This window comes from Myxocyprinus asiaticus, chromosome 10 (assembly GCF_019703515.2).
Source record: "Myxocyprinus asiaticus isolate MX2 ecotype Aquarium Trade chromosome 10, UBuf_Myxa_2, whole genome shotgun sequence".
NCBI classification, from domain to species: Eukaryota; Metazoa; Chordata; class Actinopteri; order Cypriniformes; family Catostomidae; genus Myxocyprinus; species Myxocyprinus asiaticus.
Window position 1 is genome coordinate 46,105,244 of NC_059353.1, and position 25,944 is coordinate 46,131,187.

At 37.5% G+C, this 25,944-nt stretch overlaps 1 protein-coding gene across 5 annotated transcripts in view; it reads right to left on the reverse strand.

The window, feature by feature from the left end:
- The window catches only part of LOC127447620 (tensin-1-like), a 363,293-nt gene that overhangs the window by 199,572 nt on the left and 137,777 nt on the right, over nt 1–25,944 (reverse strand). For all 5 annotated transcript variants that reach the window (XM_051709554.1, XM_051709553.1, XM_051709551.1 and 2 more), the window contains exon 2: nt 15,887–16,001. In XM_051709554.1, coding sequence (XP_051565514.1) covers nt 15,887–16,001 — 115 coding nt within the window. The remainder of the gene's footprint in view (nt 1–15,886; nt 16,002–25,944) is intronic.

Here is a 25,944-nt window from a genome sequence, read left to right on the forward strand (position 1 = left end):
CCACGCACAACTCACCACGTGCTCCATTGAGAGCGAGAACCACATTATAGCGACCACGAGGAGGTTAACCCAACGTGACTCTACCCACCCTAGCCAATTGGTTGCTTAGGAAGCCTGACTGGAGTCACTAAGCATGCCCTGGATTCGAACTTGCAACTCCAGATGTAGTATTCAGCGTCTTTACTTGCTGAGCTACCCAGGCCCCCATAATCTATATCATTAGAAAATGTGAAAAGTTTTCTTTATAATGATACCAAACACTTGACCCTTCTTGTTTTTTTTTGGTTTTTGGTTTTTGTCATAATCCTTTAATTTTGTGTATGCCACTGAAACAGGAAATCTTTAAAAACACCTTCAGAGTTTAAAGGGTTAAGGTTTCCAAAAAAAAGAAAAAGGAACAACTCGGTACAGCAGTTAATGAGGCACTAAGTAGCATGTAATTCAGATAACCATGAGCAAGATAAAATAATCTATATTTACTGCTTTTGGACAGACAGAAAGTCTACACACATTTCTGCCACATTCAAAGCCACTGTGAAATAGCATGTGACTGTGACTGCATATTCTATATTAAGTGGCCAATGTTATTCAGCAAGTAGAAACAACTATTAGCTTCGTGTTGAGACTAACATCCCTTTGGGACTTGTCCAAATGTATTTTCGCATTAATCCATGTTTTTTGGTCGCTCTCACATTTAACGTAAATCAGTCCTGCACACTGATAGTCATGCAAATACTGTATATCTACCATGGCATAAACTGTATAGCAAAACTCTCTACAGTTGCATTTTCTGTCATACCTCTCTGCCCTAGTGCCGAGTGTGCCAAAATGCACGGGATCTTAAGATTTCTTAATTTTTGGAATGTTCTGAACTCACATGAACTGCATTCTAAATGATGAAGTGTGTCTCTTTTCAGTTTAAATAGCCTCTGCTTTATTCCTCATATTCCTTACTGTGTGCTGTAATTGTAGTTCCACCTCTTGAAATTCTAGCAGTACAAAGCTTACAAATTGCAACTCTGCTAACATTTTCGCCCAATTCAGAGAAATTCCACACAAGAGACATTTCATACACACAGAGCACAAGTTGTAGGCTAATTGTTTGATGTGGTTTTCAGCCTCCTTTTGATAGAAAATAATCTGACCTGATCATTGGCTGTTTATAAAGAATTGGTCGATGTTCAATAGTGCAGATTATTGTTTAATTGGCTGATACGTTGGTGCATCTCTAAAGGGAACCAATCTGAATTTTTCAGAAAATGGCTGAAGACCTGTTCAAGTCCTCTATGTGTGTGTGTGTCTGTTTCACAGTCTAGAGTGCAGTCCTGCATGCTTGTTTTAGAGGAAATCCATGGTCCAGCTCTGTGATTGTGTCTCTGTAACCCGGCACGGCCCAGCCCTCTGGGATTGCTGCTAGTTACAAAAGGCCGGCATGGGAAATGCCAACCCTGTTCCTCCTCCTCTCTCGTTCGGAACATTCTTAAGGCCCTGTGTCAGATATTAAGCAGTTCCCCTGCTTCTCTAATCCTCTTTTTCTCCTTACATCTCTTTCACACACCCTTTCAACCCCTCACTCCCTGCCTCTCTTCAGCTTGCCAATGTTTATACACCAACGATCTGACTTCCTAACAAGGCAAACCCACGTGCGCTCCACAGAATGCAGTTTCACACCCAATATGGCAGTCTGCTGCTCTCTCAACCTACATCCTAAAAGACCACAATGCTCGGGTGCATAGGAATGTGTTGGGCAGCACATAAATGTGCACGTGTTTGTCTGCTATGAGAAGATATCATGAAGAAATAGGCATTATTATGGTTATTTTTGAATATAAACCATTTTTCATTCAGTTTCTAGCTAAAATAACTATACTGTGATACAGTTATGATGGTATAAAATTACACATACATGCAAACTTATGATTAAATATTTCAGAGATGCTGTCCACCATTACTCATCATCAAGTATACTGTACTTCCATTCTTCATTCCAGAAACCACAAAGCATCCAACAGTACACTGTCTTAGCAAGGCAACTGGATATGCCTGTAGGGGAAATATTTACTGTGTGCTGTTTCTCTGCACTTGACATGTTACTGTACTGCCAAAACACACACAAACACACACACACGCACGCACACACACACACACACACACACACTTCTGGGGACAATTTTAAGCTAATGATAAATACTACTGACTTACCTTAACCCTAAAATATTTTTTATTTGCCTTTTTTATTTTTAAAAAAGTGTTTGCTTTATTAATAATTTTTCCAATTGTGTATAATGAATAGCTAACATACCCCCTCCATCCTTAGCTACAAAACTAAACAAAGCAAAACAAAAACATTTTGTGTTTTAATTAAATATTATTTTTAACCTTGACCTTTAACCTTAACAAAAAAACAAAACCAAACGAAACAAAACTAAAAATAAATTATTATTTACTTTACTTTGGAATCTTTTTACCTTAACAAAACAAAACACAAAAAATAAATTAAAACAAAACAAAACACAAAACAAAAAAGCATTATTTACTTTAATTAGGAATCAATTAACTTTGACCTTTAACCTTAAAAAAACGAAAAAAAAAAAAAAAAAAACCATTTCCTTTAATTAGAAATTATTTTTAAACTTGACCTTTAACCTTAACAAAAAAATAATAATAAAAAAAAATTACAATTAAAATTAAAACGAAAAACAAATAATTATTTACTATACTTTGGAATCTTTTTAACCTTGACTTTTAACTTTAACAAAACAAAAAATAGATGAAAACAAAACACAAAACAAAAACAAAAAACATGATTTACTTTAATTAGGAATCATTTTTAATCTTGGCCTTTAACAGATTTAGTAAATATAACTATATATTTTGATCTAAGGAGATCTAAGGTAGCACACCCACCCACACTCATAAAAAAAGGAAAGTAAAAGTGTTAGTGACATGGATAAGAAGCTTATTACTGTTGTGCTTTGTGTCCGTGTGTAAATCTGAGAGTGACGAATAATTGTATGTTATGCAATCCATCCATTTAACTGCTACAAATTATTTCAACCTCTGACCTTACTGTATCAATTCAGAATACCATTTCTTCTTTTAAGTGTGATTTCAGGTGTTAACTTAGAAACCAACCCCCCTGTGTGGCTGTTAAACTTTAATATCCTGTGTGGAAAATTTCCCACAATTCCTTCTGATGCTCATCTGGTCTGGATTGCAAGTGTTTCCAAGTCTAACTTCACTGCAATATTGAATCAATAGGCTTTCTAAAAGTCTGTGAACACAGGATAAATCACAGCTTCATTTGTTGAAACAGCTGTTAAATTTAACACACGTAACAGTGAATCATTACAGTGCTTATGTAATATAATAAGAGACTTCTTAAGAAATTAATAGCATGGTTAGTTTTCAGTGTGTGTGAAATTTCATTTGCAGCCTAAAACCCTGGTTTCAGACTGTTGTGCTTGGTGGACTCTATCCTGCAAAGCAAAATCATGATTATGACATTGCTCAAAGTGAAGGCTCATAATGTCCATTCTTGCACTGTCTCCTAGTGGCAAAACTTGATATATTTAGACAGAAATTTTAACATCAGGCCAAACACTCTTCAAATCACCAGAGGGTGGCAGTGTCTCACTGATGTGTTTCACCTCGGAAGATTTTTAAGGGCATTTTAATGTCTAATAGAAATTCAAAATAATGACTGAAAACTGCCGCTTCAAGGCATCAAGGCAATTCCATGTTTGCATCACATCACATCTACTTATGTATCCTTTGCTGCCTATGATGTCCCAAACTACTGTGCATGCTGTCCAGAGGTTGGTTGAAAGAATACAAATTGAATCCGGTAATGGTAATTAATTTTAGTATATAAATGTATTGTTCTTTATTTGAACTTATGATTCAATTTCTTTTGAATACAGTACATTAAAAATGTACTCTAATGCTAACTAAAGATCAATTTGTTCCAGACCAACTGTTCTAGATACAGTATGAGTATACTGTTGTAGATCTACATCATAGATCGACGTGACATTATGGTGCCTTGAAAGTACTGTTATAATGTACTAAAATGAACTGAATGATTTTCTTAATGCTTGGCTGCATTAATCTGCACACACACACACACACACACACACACACACACACACACACACACACACACTAACAAACAACTCTAATGACTCTATTTAACTAATCAGTCAAAAAGACTCATGAATCAGTATGAAACATTTCAACTAACCTGGCAGCTAGGCAACAAGACCACTGCCTTCTGTTTCAAACACAGATAAAGCTGCTTTAAAGAAGACTTCCAGTGTCGCATCAACAAGGTGATAGTTGATATTCTGAGTAATGTAAAAGATGTAAATAGGCTAAATGACATCCTGGGTGTGTTTACTACAGTACTAAAAGGAAGGGCTGCTAAGACTGAGAGTTTTAGCTGATTAAAGTAATGATGTTAAACCCAGCACACAGCTCGTCTATCAGCAGGGAGAAATGAATGGTCGTCTTCATCAATCTGCTTACTGTATCTCATTTCACTAATGCAATGCCTCAGGAAGCCCTAATAAGCTATGGTGACGGGTTATGTAACGTGTGTGTGTGTGTGTGTGTGTGTGTGTGTGTGTGTGTGTGTGTATACACGAATCACAAAGGGAATGGATGGACGAGAAAGAGTAAAGAGTACATGATGGACTTAAAAGTGAATTGTGTCATTTCTATGCCACTAGCAGCACCAAATGAAATTGCAATCTGTTCGTCTGAGCAGACATACTGAGCAGAAATAGCACTGGTTCAACCAATGGCATGAGTTTGGGGCAGGAATACCTGTTTATTTGACCAATTTCAGACAGAGGGAGTGTCTGAAATGGAATACTACCTTATTACTTACAGAATACTGCCCATTTTATATATATATATATATATATATATATATATATATATATATACATACAGGTGCATCTCAATAAATTAGAATGTCGTGGAAAAGTTCATTTATTTCAGTAATTCAACTCAAATTGTGAAACTCGTGTATTAAATAAATTCAATGCACACAGACTGAAGTAGTTTAAGTCTTTGGTTCTTTTAATTGTGATGATTTTGGCTCACATTTAACAAAAACCCACCAATTCACTATCTCAAAAAATTAGAATACATCATAAGACCAATAAAAAAAACATTTTTAGTGAATTGTTGGCCTTCTGGAAAGTATGTTCATATACTCTATATGTACTCAATACTTGGTAGGGGCTCCTTCTGCTTTAATTACTGCCTCAATTCAGCGTGGCATTGAGGTGATCAGTTTGTGGCACTGCTGAGGTGGTATGGAAGCCCAGGGTTCTTTGACAGTGGCCTTCAGCTCATCTGCATCTTGTTTCTCATTTTCCTCTTGACAATACCCCATAGATTCTCTATGGGGTTCAGGTCTGGTGAGTTTGCTGGCCAGTCAAGCACACCAACACCATGGTCATTTAACCAACTTTTGGTGATTTTGGCAGTGTGGGCAGGTGCCAAATCCTGCTGGAAAATGAAATCAGCATCTTTAAAAAGCTGGTCAGCTGAAGGAAGCATGAAGTGCTCCAAAATTTCTTGGTAAACAGGTGAAGTGACTTTGGTTTTCAAAAAATACAATGGACCAACACCAGCAGATGACATTGCACCCCAAATCATCACAGACTATGGAAACGTAACACTGGACTTCAAGCAACTTGGGCTATGAGCTTCTCCACCCTTCCTCCAGACTCTAGGACCTTGGTTTCCAAATGAAATACAAAACTTGCTCTCATCTGAAAAGAGGACTTTGGACCACTGGGCAACAGTCCAGTTCTTCTTCTCCTTAGCCCAGGTAAGACGCCTCTGACGTTGTCTGTGGTTCAGGAGTGGCTTAACAAGAGGAATACGACAACTGTAGCCAAATTCCTTGACAAGTCTGTGTGTGGTGGCTCTTGATGCCTTGACCCCAGCCTCAGTCCATTCTTGAATCGATTTTGCTTGACAATCCTAATAAGGCTGCGGTTCTCTCGGTTGGTTGTGCATCTTTTTCTTCCACACTTTTTCCTTCCACTCAACTTTCTGTTAACATGCTTGGATACAGCACTCTGTGAACAGCCAGCTTCTTTGGCAATGAATGTTTGTGGCTTACCCTCCTTGTGAAGGGTGTCAATGATTGTCTTCTGGACAACTGTCAGATCAGCAGTCTTCCCCATGATTCTCTAGCCTAGTGAACCAAACTGAGAGACCATTTTGAAGGCTCAGGAAACCTTTGCAGGTGTTTTGAGTTGATTAGCTGATTGGCATGTCACCATATTCTAATTTTTTGAGATAGTGAATTGGTGGGGTTTTGTTAAATGTGAGCCAAAATCATCACAATTAAAAGAACCAAAGACTTAAACTACTTCAGTCTGTGTGCATTGAATTTATTTAATACACGAGTTTCACAATTTGAGTTGAATTACTGAAATAAATGAACTTTTCCACGACATTCTAATTTATTGAGATGCACTTGTATATATATATATATATATATATATATATATATATATATATATATATATATTCTTAATCAGTTTAGAATATCTATACCTCACTGTGTGGAACTCATTGCAGGTACTCTTTTATATGTAAAGAAAAATAAACTTTACACATTATTTTAATATAAATGCATAGCCTATTAAAAAAAAAAAAAAAAAAGACAGTTTACAAAATAACAGTAATGCCAGTACATGTCTTCAGTAGAAAAGAAGTTCGTTTTCTTTGCACTTTCAACTTTTCAATTTATCTCTATTCACTTTAATTGTAATAGGATATCAGTATACTTTTCATTCACACAGTTATTTTTTGGAACCCAGTTAATTAAATATGGTTGTAATCAGGGTTCCCGTTAGCCGGAAAAAACAGTTTTTTTGACTGTTAAAACGTTCCAAAGTCTGACAAATTCAACATTGTCGGACAAAATGTCAGATGAAAATATTAACACGAAGCTTTAGCAACCCCTTCAGTTGATGCCACAAGTGTACAGCTTGACACAATACCAATGATGACAGCGCTTTCGCTGCCATGGAGGTTTAAGCTCTACCAACAGCATGGGAAGTCCAACTGCGGGTTGCATCCTGCACACTTGCAAAAGCAGCCTGCGTTATTCCCATCTTGCATACCTGCTCAATTCAGAATCGCATTAAAACAGCCTTGTGTTGCCGTCTTCTGGAAGATAAAGACACCAGACTTATGTGCAACTCAAGCTGAAGAGAAACACTGCACACACTTCTGTGCTGTGAAGAAAAAAAAGTCATAAAAATTAAGAGATAGAAATTAGTCAAAGTGAGAAATTATAAGACATAACCTAACGATATTTATGTTACTATTTCTTTGTGAATGAAAAGATATGTGGCAAATTGCATTTTAGCATTTTGCTTTGGCCTCTGTTTTTGTTTTTGTCACTCCCAAGGGGAAGACACCGCGGAGACCACACCCCGCCCAGAGAAGAGGGGGGTATTTTGAGTGGAAATACATCACATGGTCTTACCGAGTCTTGTCAGAAGTATGTCATGTGGAGAATTCGCATGGAAGGTCCTACCTGAAGGGGGAGGAGTTTCTACAAAGCATGGCGACCGGGGGCAGAGTGGCCTCTGCACAAGGAAGATGCAGTTTACCGACAGGGAAATTATCTTGCAGAAGATATCACATGGGGTCGCCTTCAGGGAACCAGCACATGTGGAGCACCTACCTCAGTACAGGGTCTCATTAGTGCATGTGCTGGGCCGGCAGCGAGTTTCTCCGCAAACTCAACTGTCAGAGAGCTAAGGAGGAAAGTCATCCAGGGATCACAGTCTGTGAACACGACTGGGAGTCAAGAGTGCACGTCTTCACCTCAAGGGAGGGGAAAGGCACTATGCGCAAGGGGTACACCAGGCCAGCTGTCCCGGAACTTACCTGCTCTTGCCTGCCAATACACGGGACAAGACCGGCTCAACCTGGAGATTGTAGAACCTCGCAAAGGTGTTGGGTGCTGCCCAGCCCGCTGCTCTGCAGATGTCTGCCAAAGAGGCGCCACTGGCCAGGGCCCAGAAGGACACCACATTCCTGGTAGAGTGGGCTTGTAACCCCATAGAGGGTGGCATGTCCTGAGCCTGATATGCCATCGCGATGGCGTCAATGACCCAGTGGGCGATCCTCTGTTTGGAGACAGCACTTTTTTTCCGCTGTCCACCAAAGCAGACAAAGAGCTGCTCGGAGCTTCTAAAGCTCTGCGTGCAATCCAAATAGGTGCGTAAAAGTCGTGCTTCCCCAGGTACTTACCATCTACTGCATCGTGATGAGCCGAAATAGCGGCTACATACACCTTCAAGGTGAAGGGGGACAGCCGCCCCTCCAGCCTCTCCTGCACGAAGGAAAGCGCCGATCTGATTGAACATCTCGACCCCGAATCGAGGGTAGTGAGAGCGGGGGAGCTGAAAGACCGGGACCGGGCAGTAAAAGGTGCCTCCCACAATCTTGTCAGTTCCTCATGCACTTCCGGAAAGAAAGGGACTGGGGAGGGGCGTGGCCGTGGGCAGCGCCCTGAGCCTAGGAACCAATCATCGAGCTGCGAGGGTTCAGGGGAGAGTGGAGGGTTCCACTCTAGCCCAACGCTTGCGGCCACCCGGGAAAGCATGTCCATCATTTCCGCATCGGCCTGAGACTGGGCGACCATTCCCGAAGGAGGAAGCCCAGCCGAAGCCTCTGCGTCAGACTGGATGAGCCCGCTCTCCGATGCTGCGCTCGATAGCTCATCGCCTTCCTGAGCTCCGAACGAGAGGTCGAATTCGCCCTGAGACAAGCCGGCGATCTAATCATTTCTTACGAAAGCAAGCCGCGACCGCAACGTTGCCATGGTCGTGTTCTCACAATATGGACATGACTCATCCACGAACGATGTCTCCGCATGAGCAGTGCCCAGACATGTAAGACAGCGATCGTGGCCATCAGAAGCAGAGAGATAATGACCACAACCAGGAATAACACACAAATGGAAAGGCATCTTTAAAAAGACGTTCCGTGTGTGCCGCTCTTTTTGTGAATGAAAATATACTCTTTTAGAATATACTATCCTATTTTCACTCTGCTGAAGTGCCCAGGGGCGTTCTCTGCACTCCACGGGTGCAGAGGGGGAGAAGCCGCTGAAATAAATCCAGCAGTTTTGAGGTGCGTCTTTGGAGGGAATTTAATTCAGTGCACTGAATACAACCGCTCGGCTCCGAAGAGAAAATCTGAATGAGTGGTTGCATACCAGCTCCTTTTATACCCATATGTCCGGGGGAGTGGCATGCAAATTCCACTCGCCAATTCCCATTGGCCTTTTTTAAAAAAAAGCAGAGGTGTTTGGGGCTCCCAAGAGTGACCCCTAGTGTCACTACATCGACACAACGTCGAGTGAGTGACAGATAGGGAACTCTGGTTTTAATATGTAAACAAATAATAATAATAAGCCATTATTATATGGCCATCATCAAAATCTGAGATGTAGTTCATGAAGAGCGCCGCTCTGAGGGCTGAAAGCAGCAGTGCATGTATGTTTTCAAGAGTCATACGGACAACATTAATGGTGCTTTTTTGGTTCTGTTATGTCATTTTTGGAACTTGACAGTAACGAACATGACTAACACACAGTATAAGATTTGAATCAGGCTTGCGGAACCGATAACTGACCAATCTAAAGACATCAGTATCGCTGTCCTTTTCTGCATATCGCTGCCCCCTTCGGCATACTGCAGCGAGGTTTTGTGGCCCATTCTGCATAATGTGGCGGCTCATTTCAGCTTATCGTGGCCCATTCGGCCGTTTCGTTGCGGGCCCATTGGCCCGCCCAGTTCTCCCGATGGCCAGTCCGCCCCTGATCGGCCCCAAAGTGCGTCGGCCCACCGGGAAAATGCCCGGTATGCCAGATTACCAATACAGCCATGGAGCCAATACAAATTCAGGTATCGGATCAGTGCATCCCTAAATTTTTCGATTGTATTTGGTCATCCAGGTGTTCCATTTATATGGTGTATATATACTATATACTAGAGGTCGACCAATAGTGGATTTTGCTGAAAAAGGCTAATAACTGATTAATTGGCCAATAATTTTTCAAATCGATTCATAGAACAGGGCCTGAAATTCAGCACGGGATTGCGGATATGGCGCACAATTTTAATCATTCCCACAAATTCCACTATCATAGCGTGGGAAATTCCCACACACTTTTTATTTACATTAAAGTGCAGCTGCAAATGATTAAACCAATAGATACAGATGAACAAATCAAATTAATAAACTTGTATATGTATCAAACTGTAACTCCAGAAGATGCACGAGTAAATCCGCTCTCTCTCTCCCTCTCTCTCACAGGCAGCTGTTTAGTTTGAGCACGCACAGTGAGGAAGTGATTTGTCCCATAGTTAGTGAACTTAAGATGTTACAAACTATGTATAAACTTTTCTAAACCTGTTAATTCAACATGCAAATGGCGTTATACTGCATCTCTGTTAGCAAGCAACGTGATAAAACTATCGCTCCTGTTAATAATTAACAAAGATGATAACATTGCAAGCATGACACTGGAGCGATCCATAGTTTTGACGCCTGTCATATCTTGGCGCTCCATCATTAGTCATAATGCTGCACATTTGACAAGAAAGGCAGAAATAGCAAAAATGCTTTGTGTACCAGCTGCATGGTGAAGAGAGATACTTAAACACCTGTTACATCTCTCATCTCCATCTCTCCATCCAGGGTCGTAAATTAACGGGGTTCTGGGCAAAAATGCCACCTAAATTCAAAATATGGGGACAAAAAATGCCCCCGCAAAGAGTTCTTGTTGTTTTATTAATAACATCTGATAGCCTATAGGCTTACTTCCAAATACATGCATCGCGATCTTCATTGGAATTTTCGCTGAACATAATTTGTTTCTTGTCGTCCGTTGTACAGAAGTTGCCGAGTCAGTGGCAGATGCTCGCAACATAAACACGCAAAAGTGGGAATTCCGCATCTCATGCTCCACAGCAGTTCGGTGTCGTGCTCACGTGCTAAATTACATGACCGTTCGGTCCTTTTGTTCAAAATATACTGTCCTAGAAAGTAACACTGTCACTCACTGTTCTATAGCCTACTTACCTGCCCATCAGTTCATCTCACTTATGCATCTCTCTGTTTGAAAAGCCTCCTCACCTACTAGAAGCCAAAAGTGTGGGAGGGATGGATGTTCTTTATTTATTAAGTTAATCAGGTCTGAGAAAACACAAACTATAATGTAACCAAATGCTACAATGTAGTTATTAATATCAACAAATATAATATCTGGAAAAATAGCCTCGATGTGAAATCTGGAGAAATGCTGTCATCTCCTCCTCTATGTCGGTGCATTAGTTTTGTAAGCTATGTTAATTCAATAGCTAAAATGTTTGGAAATATGTACATGAGAAAAACGTTTTGTTTCAGTAACAATGCACAGTATGCAATGTACAGATCATGCCATTTTGTAATTATTGAAACATGCCATTTTTTAAATTGAATTAACTGTTTAAACTATAACACAAGGATGAAAAAAAAAAAAAATGCCCTTGTAAAGGTAATAAATGCCCCTGGAAATCAAATATTGCCCCTTAATGAAAAAGTTGATTTCGGACCCCTGGTTCTATCTGACCTATACAGTAAGTGTGTAAATCCTCCAATCCAATATTTTTTGCTATTTAAATAACACACTTCAGCTTTAAAGGGTGTATGTTTACTTACTCCTTTGAGTAAACCGGCTTCAACTTTGCTGAAGAGTGTGTGTGTGTGTGTGTGTGTGTGTGTGAGTGCGGTATCCACTTGCATGTGTTTGCCATGTGTGCACACACTCGCACAAATCCAGCACACCATAATTCTCTTCAAAAGCCGCCTGTGTTTCATTCTGCCCCCTGAGGGCGATCAGAGGAGATTTTGCATTTTGTCTGTAAAAGGAAAACAATCTCAGTGTCCAAAGGCAGGGATGGAATTCTAATGAAACCACAGAAAAGGCTATTTTTACGCACACATTCCCCATTTCATTTCTCGGGGTCACCTTAGTGCTGTGCCTGAGGTGTTTATACTGGCGCAAAGCATTGACAGATCACGCCAGATCTATTGATGGCATTGAAAAGCAAACGAGAAACAACAATGACTCATGCCAGAGTCAGGCACACTGCTTTCACTCTCACTGAAATTAAAATAATCAGATGAGCTCATGTTACAGACCAGGGGGGCTCTGCAGGGGGATGTATGGCATGTTCTGACGCTTTATTGAACGCAGACCGTGCTTCGCAGTCTCAAGATGTCTTGTTCCGCCTTTGCTAAACTATATCTGCTAAAGTGTATCGGGTTCAATACAAGATAAGCTCAAGCGATAGCATTTGTGGCATAATGTTGACTACCACAAAAAATTATTCAAACTAGTCCCTCCTTTTCTTAAAAAAAGCAAAATTCTGGGTTACAGTGAGGCATTTACAATGGAAGTGAATGGGGCCAATCTGTAAACGTTAAAATATTCCCTGTTTCAAAAGTAAAGCCACAAGACGTAAACAGCTTGTGTTAAAATGATTTTAGTATGATAAAACCACTTGCTAACCTTTTATATGTAAAGTTATATCCTATTTTACAACTGTGTTGCCATAGCGACTTAATGCACTAAACCGACTGTAAAAACAATGATTTAAACAAATTTACAGCTCAAATAATACACAAGTTTTAACAGAAGAATTAATGTAATTGCTTTTATAAAATTATAAGCTTCACATTTCTGCCTTTAAACATTCCAAAAATTGGCCCCATTCACTTCCATTGTAAGTGCCTCACTGTAACCTTTTTTTAACGAAAAGGAGAGTCGAAACAAATGCTGCTGATTAAGATTAATTTATTTTGAACCCTTATTTTCTCTCACTCTAATAGACAAGCAATACTACACAACCAGAGACTTTAAACCCTTAATACACATGTCTGCAATTACTTCAAGCTGCAAAAATGACAACAACCCATATTCATTTTGCAGATCAGATCAGTCTGACCTCCTCATTCAAGGCTGTTTTCATGACGAGTGCTCTGCTGTGATCAGACCTGCAGATTGCATGCTTTATTTACCGTTAGACGAGTCACAGCTGCCTGTGGTAAAACTACACTGTGCTTCATTTTATGACCATCGTGGCAGGATGCTTATCTTTCTAAAGATTTAAGTGCAGGTATGGGTCCTTTCAAACAAACTTTACTCAGACATAATTCATATATATATCAGTTTACAAGAGCACGTGAAGCCAGTCAATCCAAATTAACTGTTCATAAAACTCAGGGTGAAAGCAGATAGACTGTTGTTATTAGATAGTATTAGTATTACTACATGTGCAGAAATTTGACTTTTGTAATTAAAGGGTCAGATCACCCCAAAATGAAAATATGTCATCATTTACTCAGCCTAATGTTGTTCCAAACCCATATGACCAGAGTCTTAAGGAATATAATGACATATTTATCTAAACTCCTGAAGAGAAACAGTCCAGTCTCTCATAGCAGTCGGAGCGTGCATGCGTCAACCACCTGTGTATGTGCGCACAGTCAAATTAAGTATACTTTGAAAAGTATACGAGTTTGCAGTGGCATGAGTGGGAATAAATTATGACAGAATTTTAATTCTCAAATTAACTATTCCTTTAAAAAACAGCCTACATGATTTAACCATCAATGGACAATCCAGACACAAAGAGGAATATAAACCTCTCTATTTTTTCCTTTGCATCTCAAAGTCTTCAGCAATCAGCTCAGTATGGAGGCCTCACCCCTTTTTGTGGTGAGGTACACCAAAAAGTGAAAGCAGCTCTTTAAGACAGTTCACACAATCAGCTAATAGTCTTAACTGGACTTAACTCAATGACACTCAGATGGGACACATTCAAAAGGGACATGTGACAATGACAGATCTGTCTTGAATGGAAATCATTACCCAGGATCTTTACGATCAAAGGGTTAAATGCCTACAGCTCTAAGTATAATGACACCAACTTGAGATGTATACGAACACTATGAACACAAACATACAACAATCAACTATATAGACAGCACTCAAGGTTAATACATACCCATGATGACTTGACATTTTAAAAATCTATGGATTTTTATGGCTGACCAATGCGTTACTGAGCAATTGTACATTCTCCATGCACCACTTCCACAATGCAGCTCCTTTTCAGAGTGCAGAGAGAGTTCGATTTATTTATAGGGTCTAGAATTGACTATGGTTTGAACCTACAACCTTTCAGATAACAGCCCAGATATTTTAACCAATTTCCTGAAGTCTACAATGCTTTTGTGGAAGAACTAACCCACTGGATTTGCCAAGGTTTAGCAGATTAGTGGCATCAAATCTTAAATACATACTCAAAGTTTTGTTTGAGGCACTAAGTAGTAAGTTAACTTGATATATACATAAGCAGAACTTAATATTATGCTTTGTTTTCTGTGACATAATCACTAGCTATTACAGTTATTAGTAGTTTATTACTAGTTATTATTACATTTGAATGGACAACAATTTTGAACGCAAATTGTATACACATTTCCACTTATTTCTTCGCTGCGCTAGAATTTTTCCATGCCAGTCTGTTGTGGCATTGCAGGTAAGGCTGTCAAATAAAAATCTGAATATTTGTCAAATTTAAGATAAAAATGCACACATCCAAAATTCAAATGTTTAAATGAGCATTACAATTTTGGATGTGTGCCAAGCACTGGCTAAAACAGGGGCAGTGCAATGAATAAAACGGAGCGCGGGTGTCTCGACACGTGTTTTAAAGGTTGAATTTCCTTTTAAATTGACACAGCATGTAAAAAAACGCATCGTTACTGCACAAAACTGCAAGACACGACGCACCAGTCAAAGACGTCCATCAAGCGGATGCTTGCATAGAGAAAGCCGAACGCATTCTGAGTGAACGCCCCCATAGGTGGAGGTCTTGTTCTCTAATTAGCGTCTCGCTGCATAAGCATTAGGTACAAACATACAACTGTATTTAATGAGTGGTACCGCCGGTATTATGAAGTTTGAGTACATGGTAGTACTCAAAAATAGTACTAAAGGTAGTACTAAAAATGTTAAAGAAACGCTTCAATTGGCGGTTCTATTTTAACTTATTGGTGCACAGTAGTCTATACCGGTGCCATAGTTAATATTTGAGAATATAAACTGGCTACATCTTTTGACATTATCATTTTACGCACATTTGTTAACAGCCAGATGTTCTTTGCAATAAACAATTGATACAACACGGTGCTGATTGGTTTATGCTGATTTGTAGCGCCCTTTTGTGGATGTAGGAGACAACGTCGTTTTAAAAATCAGATGTCTTGTAGATCCCCCCATCCCGTGAAATAATGGTAACATTTCAGTGAAAAGTTCGAATATAGTTCCTCAGCCCTGTTGACAGCCCTAATTGTAATATGAATTACTTCAAATAAACTCTGCCCTAAATGGCATATAAAACCAAAACAAATAATAATTATAATTAACTATAATTATAAGCACCCAAACTGTGGTTGGGTGCTTTCATGTTGGTCTAATTGGGTGTTTCTTGGCTAAAATAAACTTCAAAGTGGACCAGACTTTATGCCGGAAGTCAAAAGTCTGCTATCTGGTCCCCAACTGCTTTAATAGCCCTTCATATAATGCTGCACTCTCCCTCAGTAGCTAATCAGGTTAATGATTATGTTTCATTAGAGGAACTGAGTGACTGGACACTGGCAGCATCTGTCACTTCTGCACTCTGCTCTCCAGCATTTCATCTTGACCTTTCCCCATTAGATCTCATCAGACAGGCAGATGTCACTACTGGAAGATCCCCCCCACATCCTCCCCTGGACAGACCTCTGCAGATGAGTCCCTCATTGTTTACAGTCTGCTTGCACACGCCGCAATGCTTGCCCTTCTTGAACGTCTTGAGTCGGAAGGTGTGGGAATGGACGGCTTCAAACTCTTCAGGCTGCGGAGGAAAAGGATACAAGGATTATTTCTGAGAAACTTTAAGGATGCTTGTTAAATAAAAACAATAGGGCTGTGCAATACAGCTAAAAAAAAAATTATCTATAAAAAAAAATCTTCCTGTTCTCTCTTTCCTATACTCTTCTAGATTTCTTACATAGACTCTTAACTTGAGCTTTAAGTTTTCGATGTATGGGTTAAATAAGCCCTGTGGTTAATATTACTTAAAGAGATGTTCACATTTTGTAACATAACATGGATCACACAGAGTCTTGCCTTAAACATGACCTTTGCAGGCAATTTGTAAAAAAAAAAAAAAAAAAAAACTGTTATGATAAAAAAAAATAAAACAATTAGGTCCATTCAATGCAAGTGAATGGTGACCGAAACTTTGAAGCTCAAAAAAGCACATAAAGGCAGCATAAAAGTAATCCATAAGACTCCAGTGGTTTAATCCATGTCTTCAGAAGCAATCTAATTAGTTTTATGTGAGAACAGAACAAAATGTTTGCAGTCTCTAGGTACGATCATGAGTTCAAGCTCGATCACACTTCCTAGTGCATGACGAATGTTATGCTACCATCATGTGCATTTTGGAGCTTCAAAGTTTGGGTCACCATTCACTTGCATTGTATGGACCTACAGAGCTGAGATTTTCTTCTAAAAATATTTGTTTATGTCCTGAAGAAGCAAGAAAGTCATACACATCTGGGACGGCAAAAGGGTAAGTAAATGATGAGAGAATTTTAATTTTTGGGTGAACTATCCCTTTAACAGGGTGACCAATGATTGGAGTTCAGATCCCAAAAATTACAAACAATTTACGCGCTTGACGAATCAGACAGCCGTTGTAGTCCTTATGTTGCCTTCATAAAAAACAGCTGTTTTAAAAATCATGCTTAAAGTATGACTTGGTGTAATTTATGTTGAAGAACAAAATGTAAAAATGTCCATTTAAGTAATATGTTTCTATTCTTCCATGAGTGTGTGCATGTACAAGAGGAGGAGCTTAACTAAAGAAAAACAAAATGTTGAAATTGCCAAGAACTTGTTCTTTTTGTCTCTAAAGTGAAACATAGATTATTGCCAGTGAAACAGAGAACCTTTTTTGGAAATGGTGCAGCTGCACTTGAAGGTTGGAATGAGTCCTTCACCCTCAGTAGGAGCCGAGAGGGGAGAAAGAGGCCGTCCAAAAACAAGAACGGTGTGGACAGGATTTGGGCTGCTGCAGGTGTGTTATGTAAGCATAGGACTCAACAATAAAAAAAAAGCCCCAGGGCCATGGAGAGAGATTTGGGCCAGACTGAACTGTCACTTGACTTATAGGGCCAGTGCAGCATTTTTACAAAATTTGGTATTTGCTTTGCAAACTTATTCTGTGACGTATTGCACACTGTTTTAAAGGGATTATTCACCCAAAAGTAAAATTTCTCTCATCATTTATTCACCCTAATGCCATCCCAGATGTGTTTAACTTTCTGTCTTCTGCTGAACACAGAGGCGCAAAAACCATATATGCAAGGTATGGAGCCGAAGGCTCTACTAAAGGTGGTGCAATTGGCCTCCTCGACCCCTCCAACAACCCCCCCCCCCCCACGCTTATAATGGATGACACTCCCCTCCCCTCGCTTGACAGATACATGGGGCAAAAAATTTAGTTTTGCATACCCACTCAGAAATGTGTAGTTGCGCCCCTGGATGAACACAAACTAAGATGTTTTTTTAAAAATTGTTTCAGCTCTGTAGGTTCTCACAATCCAAGTGAATGGGTACCAAAGTTTTGAAGCTCCAAAATGCACATAAAGGCAGCATAAAAGGAATCCATGAGACTCCAGTGGTTAAATTCATATCCTCAGAACCGATATGATAGGTGTTTTTGAGAAACAGATTAATATTTAAGACCTTTTTTTACTATAAATCCCCACTTTCACTTTCTTCTTTTGTTTTTAGCGATTTGCATTCTTCATGCATATCACCACCTACTGGGCAGGAAGGAGAATTTATGGAAAATGTATGGTCCTGCTATGGAGTTACATTATAGCTTTGTAATTTTCAGTTATTTCGATTAAACACAATTCTTGTATTATTTGTTTTCCGGAAACCTAAACCCAAATTCTTGGTATTGGCTGATACTAATCTGATATAAATGTTTTTTTTTTTTTTTTTTTTTTTAATCAGTTTAAAAATCTATTTAACTTAACACAAACCTCTAACTTTACATTTAATTATAAAATAGAGAAAACAGAAAAACAACTAGATTATTTTAATTGTTGTTATAATAATTATGAATAGCAATAGTAACAACAACAACAATTATTATTACTGTTATTATTATTATTATTATTATAGTGCAATATTATAATGATTATTACCATTTTATTATACAATAGTATGGCTTTTATTTAGGAAGAAATACCTGATCATTTAAAAAGGTAAGTAAGTATGGGATTGGTGCATCTCTAAAAGATCTGTTGCTAAAAAAAACATCTTATTGTTGAGCCCTGAAGCTGGAACTGTTTATTAGGACATGAAAGAGTCTGATCGACTGTGCTCCTCTAAAAGCCTGCCTGGTTTTTATTTTCCATAATGATGTCTGAACTCATTTTTCCTGAGCGTTCGTAATGTTTGTATGTTGATCAGCAGATATGTGAAGAAGTAAAACAAACTCATTTGCTGATAATGAGCTGCTGATTGCATTCTTTGTTTTATATTCAGCTCTGCTTACATGCCCGATGACAGATATTTGTGGTAATTTAACCTGTGACATCATTTACTCTTAGGTATTTGCTCAGCTATGTTACATTGTGCATTTGCATTCATTGTGAAACACTGCCCTTTAGACTTTGCTGTAAACCCAATAAAAGCATTGCCTTAGCCCGAAAACTTTGCAGCAACATTGCCTTAACCAATGGAGTGAATTTGGGGAAGGATTTTATTTAATCTGATCCTTCCGCTAAAAGATATAGTCCCTAACATGTAGGATAAGAGATGTCCTCTATGGGTGCTGCACAGTGATATACAAGATAGCAAGGTGACCATGTGTTTCACATCATAGCCGTTACTGTGTCAAGTCTTTAAGCAAGTCTGGAACATTGTATTGACCAGTCAGCATCCAATATGGGAAAGATTCTATAACATTTAAACCAGTCTATATTATGTCTACAACACAATGCAATCCAAGCTGAAATCCTGCTTGAGAGTTTGATTGATGCAGCCTTCTCTCAACACACAATCACTATGGATGGACTGAACAATGACTGCTTATCTGCAGAACTCACAGGAATGGATCTGCATGGGACAGTGTGACACTGATGGCTATGTGCCAGCAATGACACGGTCTCCTTTCCATTCCTCCATCAGGACACGCCTCGGCACCAACTTAATGTGATTTGCCTAATCTAATTAACCAGGAACAATCATTATGCCGGGCAGCAGCCCCATGTCTGAGCTCTGCGGTTCTTTAAAAGATGCTGCAAGGCGCAGATAGGATGATGCCATCATAATCTTCAGATACAGCTACTATAGAGATTGCAATCCATCACCTGTTGTTGGGTGTTTGCGTTTGCTCAGTTTGTGATAAAGCAGTGACAGTAACAAATGCTATCAATATATTCTCTTCTACATTTAGATCTAAGAGGATCTAGTGATCATAAGTAACAATACCACTGTTTTAAAGGAATTAAATGAACTATTAAATGTATAGTTCACCCAAAAATGAAAAATCTATCATTATTAAAGGAATATTCTGGGTTCAATACAAGGTAAGCTCAATCAGCAGTATTTGTGGCATAATATTGATTACCACAAAAATTAACTTTGACTTGCCCCTCCTTTTCTTTAAAAAAAACAAAAACAACAATCAATGTTATAGTGAGGCACTTACAATGGAAGTGAATAGGGCCAGTACGTAAATGCTAAAATACTCACTGTTTAAAAAGCATAGACACAAGACATAAACAATATGCATGTTAACCTGATTTAAGTGTGATAAAATCACTTACTAATCTTACCTGTGTAAAGTTATAGCCAATTTTACAACTTTGTTGCCATGGTGACGTAATGCCATAAACCCTAAAACGACTGTAAAAACATCAATTTAAACAACTTTACAGCTCAAATAATACACAAGTTTTAACAGAAGAATTAATGTGTGCTTAAATTATAAGCTTCACATTTCTGCCTTTAAATCCTCTAAAAATTGGCCCCATTCACTTCCATTGTAAGTGCCTCACTTTAACCTCCATTTTTGTATTTTTTTTTTCTTAAGAAAATGGGGGACGAGGGGAAGGGGAAGAGGGACAAGTCGATTATTTATTAATTTCTTTTATTTATTTTTTTGTGGTAATCAACACTATGCCATGGCATTTTATTGCCACATAAAAAAAAAATAATAATAATAAATATTTTTTTATGTCAAAATTTTGAGAATAAAGTCATAGCATTATGAAATTAAAGTTGTAAGATTTTGAGAATAAAGTCAAAATTACGAGAATAAAAAATATTTTGAGGAAAGTAACCTCACACAAGGAGCAAACATGCCTCCATTCTATGTAAATTAGGCTCATTGTAGATTTCGCTTCATTCATAAAAATTGCCTGCCGCAATTTAGATTGCGCTATTACCACAAATAAAAGTAGTAAAAAGTAGTAAAAGTGAATTTTATTTAAAAGATATGTTTGTGAACATTTTCATCCCATCGTATCAGCAGTAATTCATCAAACACTAATGATGAAGGGGAGTGTTATAGCTTGGCATATACAGTCATGGGAAAAAGAAAGTACACCCTCCTTGAATTCTATGGTTTTACGTATCAGGCCATAATAAAAATCATCTGGTCCTTAGCAGGTCTTAAAATTAGGTAAATACAACCTCAGATGAACAACACCACATGACATATTACACCGTGTCATGATTTATTTAACAAAAACAAAGCCAAAATGGAAAAGCCATGTACACCTTCTGATTCAGTAGCTTGTAGAATGACCTTTAGCAGCAATAACTTCAATTAATCGTTTTCTGTATGACTTTATCAGTCTCTCACATCGTTGTGGAGGAATTTTGGCCCACTCTTCTTTACAGCGTTGCTTCAGTTCATTGAGGTTTGCGGGCATTTGTTCATGCACAGCTCTCTTAAGGTCTCACCACAGCATTTCAATCGGGTTGAGGTCTGGACTTTGACTGGGCCATTGCAACACCTTGATTCTTTTCTTTTTCAGCCATTCTGTTGTAGATTTTCTGGTGTGCTTGGGATCATTGTCCTGTTGCATGGCCCAATTTCAGCCAAGCTTTAGCTGTCAGACAGATGACCTCACATTTGACTTTAGAATACTTTGGTATACAGAGGAGTTCATGGTCAACTCAATGACTGCAAGGTGCCCAGGTCCTGTGGCTGCAAAACAAGCCCAAATCATCACCCCTCCACCGCCGTGCTTGACAGTTGGTATGAGGTGTTTGTGCTGATATGCTGTGTTTGGTTTTCACCATCTCCACTTTGGTCTCGTCTGTCCAAAGGACACTGTTCCAGAAGTCTTGTGGTTTGTTCAGATGCAACTTTGCAAACCTAAGCCATGCTGCCATGTTCTTTTTAGAGAGAAGAGGCTTTCTCCTGGCAACCCTTCCAAACAAACCATACTTGTTCAGTCTTTTTCTAACTGTACTGTCGTGAACTTTAACATATAACATGCTAACTGAGGCCTGTAGAGTCTGAGATGTAACTCTAGGGTTTTTTGCAATTTCTCTGAGCATTGCACGGTCTGACCTTGGGGTGAATTTGCTGGGACGTCCACTCCTAGGAAGAGTGGCAACTGTCTTGAATGTTTTCCACTTGTGAATAATCTTTCTCACTGTAGAATGATGGACTTTAAATTGTTTGGAAATGGCTTTAAAACCCTTCCCAGATTGATGGGCAGCAACAATTGCTTCTCTGAGATCATTGCTGATGTCTTTCCTACTTGGCATTGTGTTAACACACACCTGAATGCTCCAGACCAGCAAACTGCTAAAACTTCAGCTTTTATAGAGGTGGTCACACTTGCTGATGATCAATTAATCAAGGGCATTTGATTAGCAGCACCTGGCTACTACTTAGCCTCTTAATTCCTATGGAAGCAGTAAGGGTGTACTTAATTTTTCACACATGGATTCTCCATTTTGGCTTTATTTTTGTTAAATAAATCATGACATGGTGTAATATGTCAAGTGTTGTTGTTCATCTGAGGTTGTATTTATTTAATTTTAAGACCTGCTAAGGACCAGATGATTTTTATTATGTCCTGATACATAAAACCATAGAATTCAAGGAGGGTGTACTTTCTTTTTCCCATGATTGTATCCAGATGCACTGTGTAGTCAAGCACAATTTATTTTTTTTATTTTTTTTTTGCAATTATTGAATTTATTCAGGGGAAGGCTACATGTGCACAGTGTCCAGAACTGTAACCAGATGATCTATTCATATTTACATTGGTCTATAGTTCAGTACTGACGTCCGTCATTTTAATCCTGTTCTTTGTGCATCTATTCAGATCCCAGCCAAAGAAACAAAACTTTAGGCTACGTGAGAGCCCACATCACGTGCATTCATGTTACATGCATTTCTCGTGTCACTTTCATTCATCTCTATGAAGTTGAGAACTATTTGAAACCCCATTTTACTAAAGCCATTATTATTTTTAAAATAAAATTCTGTAATAGTTAATAAAAGTTGGTGCTTTGTCAAGGTAAATAATGAGCGACATTAGTTAAGATGATCGTAAACGCTTAAGTTACAACGTTATTGGGAAACCCAGACATGGTCTGCTTTTTTGTTGGTTTTTGCTCTCAAAACAATACTATAACTGAGGGGTTGCCACATTCACTATGAATTTGTGCCTGGTAAATGCGCTATTTATTAGCATGCTGCAGAACACTGAATCCAGAACAGGATTAAAATGACAGGAATCTGTACTGAACTATTCATAGACCTGTCTAAATATTAATAGATCATCTGGTTAGTTGAAGGTACTGTGTACTTGTAGCCTTACTGCCATTATGCATCATGCAATTTGTTACTGCCTTGTAAAAAGACTATAGGCGAGCCGATTTGAAACATCCATTGGAGGAAGAAGGAAGAGGAGGAGGAAGAGAGAGAGGGAATCTCTCATTGCACACTCACTCTAATCTCCTTTGTTAACCAAATTTTAATGATTTATTAGGCATATTTATTTAAGTTTTAAACTGCATGGTCACATTACTCACGTATGTCTACTTAAATAATCTGTTTAATAAGAACATATCATCTTTCTATTGCCATTACAATTATGCATATCAAAGAATGCTAATATAATTTTATACTATATTACGTTTCTTGTAATTTAGATCATGTTGCATGCACAGACTGCCTATTGATTTCATAGCGATTTTTTATTTTTATTTATCCTCTGAAATAGTTTACAATGGCTTTCCAATTATCAAAATATGTAAATACAATTTATTAAATGCCCCATTGTCTTTGACAGACTATGAAAGATGCCAGAAAGGTACGTTTAAGTTGCACTTAATGGACTTCAGAGAGGTTCAAAACTCTCGTTAATTTACGAATGTTTTTACAAACTACTTAGATAACGATGCTTTTGGGAAACGCACCTTAGAGATTAAGTACAACTTAAGTGCTACTAACGTCCTACTTAGTGCTTCGGAAACCCGGCCCTTGACTACACAGCGCATCTGGATAGGCTATATGCCAACATATAATGCTCTTCTCCATCATTTGATCAGTGTTTGATGAATTACTGCTGATATGATGAGTTGAAAAAATACAGTTCATTTTATCACCTACTTTTATTTGCGGTAACAGCGCAATCTAAATTGAAGCAGGCATTTTTTTGTGACTGAAGCGCAATATACAATGAGCCTAATTTTACACAGAAAGGAGCGTGTTTTTGCCAAAAGGAATGACAAGGACTTCTTTTAAATACTCGAGACACAGCACAATTTCAGTGGTGATTGCGTCTGCTAAAATAGATTGCGGGTGGTTAATGAATAAGATGCAGGTTTTTGATATGAAATACCATGTGCAAAATTTGTGCAACTGTTTAGTGAATCTACACAATGTCTTGAAAAGGACCTATATAATTCACAGCAGTTCCAATTATTTTTCGCTTCACTTGAGAGCAAGCCTGTATCTCGCACCTCACTTGACAGGCGCCCAAAGGTGTACTAACACCTCATTCATGAACCGAGAGCTCCCATAATGCTATGACTTTATTCTCGTAATTTTGACTTTATTATCAAACTATTACGACTTTATACTCGTAATTTTGATTTTATTATCAAACTATTATGACTTTATACTCATAATTTTGACTTTATTCTCAAAATATTACTTTATACTCGTAATTTTGATTTTATTATCAAACTATTACGACTTTATACTCGTAATTTTGATTTTATTATCAAACTGTTACGACTTTATTCTCAGAATTTAGATTTTATTATCAAACTATTACGACTTTATTCTCTGAATTTTTACTTTATTCTCAAAATATTACGACTTTATACTCGTAATTTTGATTTTATTATCAAACTATTACGACTTTATTCTCAGAATTTTTACTTTATTCTCAAAATATTACGACTTTATACTCGTAATTTTGACTTTATTATCAAACTATTACGACTTTATACTCGTAATTTTGATTTTATTATCAAACTGTTACGACTTTATTCTCAGAATTTTGATTTTATTATCAAACTATTACGACTTTATACTCGTAATTTTGATTTTATTATCAAACTATTATGACTTTATACTCGTAATTTTGACTTTATTCTCAAAATATTACGACTTTATACTCGTAATTTTGATTTTATTATCAAACTGTTACGACTTTATTCTCTGAATTTTGACTTTATTCTCAAAATATTACGACTTTATACTCGTAATTTTGATTTTATTATCAAACTATTACGACTTTATACTCGTAATTTTGATTTTATTATCAAACTGTTACGACTTTATTCTCAGAATTTAGATTTTATTATCAAACTGTTACGACTTTATACTCGTAATTTTGACTTTATTATCAAACTATTACGACTTTATACTCGTAATTTTGATTTTATTATCAAACTGTTACGACTTTATTCTCAGAATTTTGATTTTATTATCAAACTATTACGACTTTATACTCGTAATTTTGATTTTATTATCAAACTATTATGACTTTATACTCGTAATTTTTGACTTTATTCTCAAAATATTACGACTTTATACTCGTAATTTTGATTTTATTATCAAACTGTTACGACTTTATTCTCTGAATTTTGACTTTATTCTCAAAATATTACGACTTTATACTCGTAATTTTGATTTTATTATCAAACTGTTACGACTTTATTCTCAGAATTTTGACTTTATTCTCAAAATATTACGACTTTATACTCGTAATTTTGATTTTATTATCAAACTATTACGACTTTATTCTCAGAATTTTTACTTTATTCTCAAAATATTACGACTTTATACTCGTAATTTTGATTTTATTATCAAACTATTACGACTTTATACTCGTAATTTTGATTTTATTATCAAACTGTTACGACTTTATTCTCAGAATTTAGATTTTATTATCAAACTGTTACGACTTTATACTCTTAATTTTGACTTTATTATCAAACTATTACGACTTTATACTCGTAATTTTGATTTTATTATCAAACTGTTACGACTTTATTCTCAGAATTTTGATTTTATTATCAAACTATTACGACTTTATACTCGTAATTTTGATTTTATTATCAAACTATTATGACTTTATACTCGTAATTTTGACTTTATTCTCAAAATATTACGACTTTATACTCGTAATTTTGATTTTATTATCAAACTGTTACGACTTTATTCTCTGAATTTTGACTTTATTCTCAAAATATTATGACTTTATACTCGTAATTTTGATTTTATT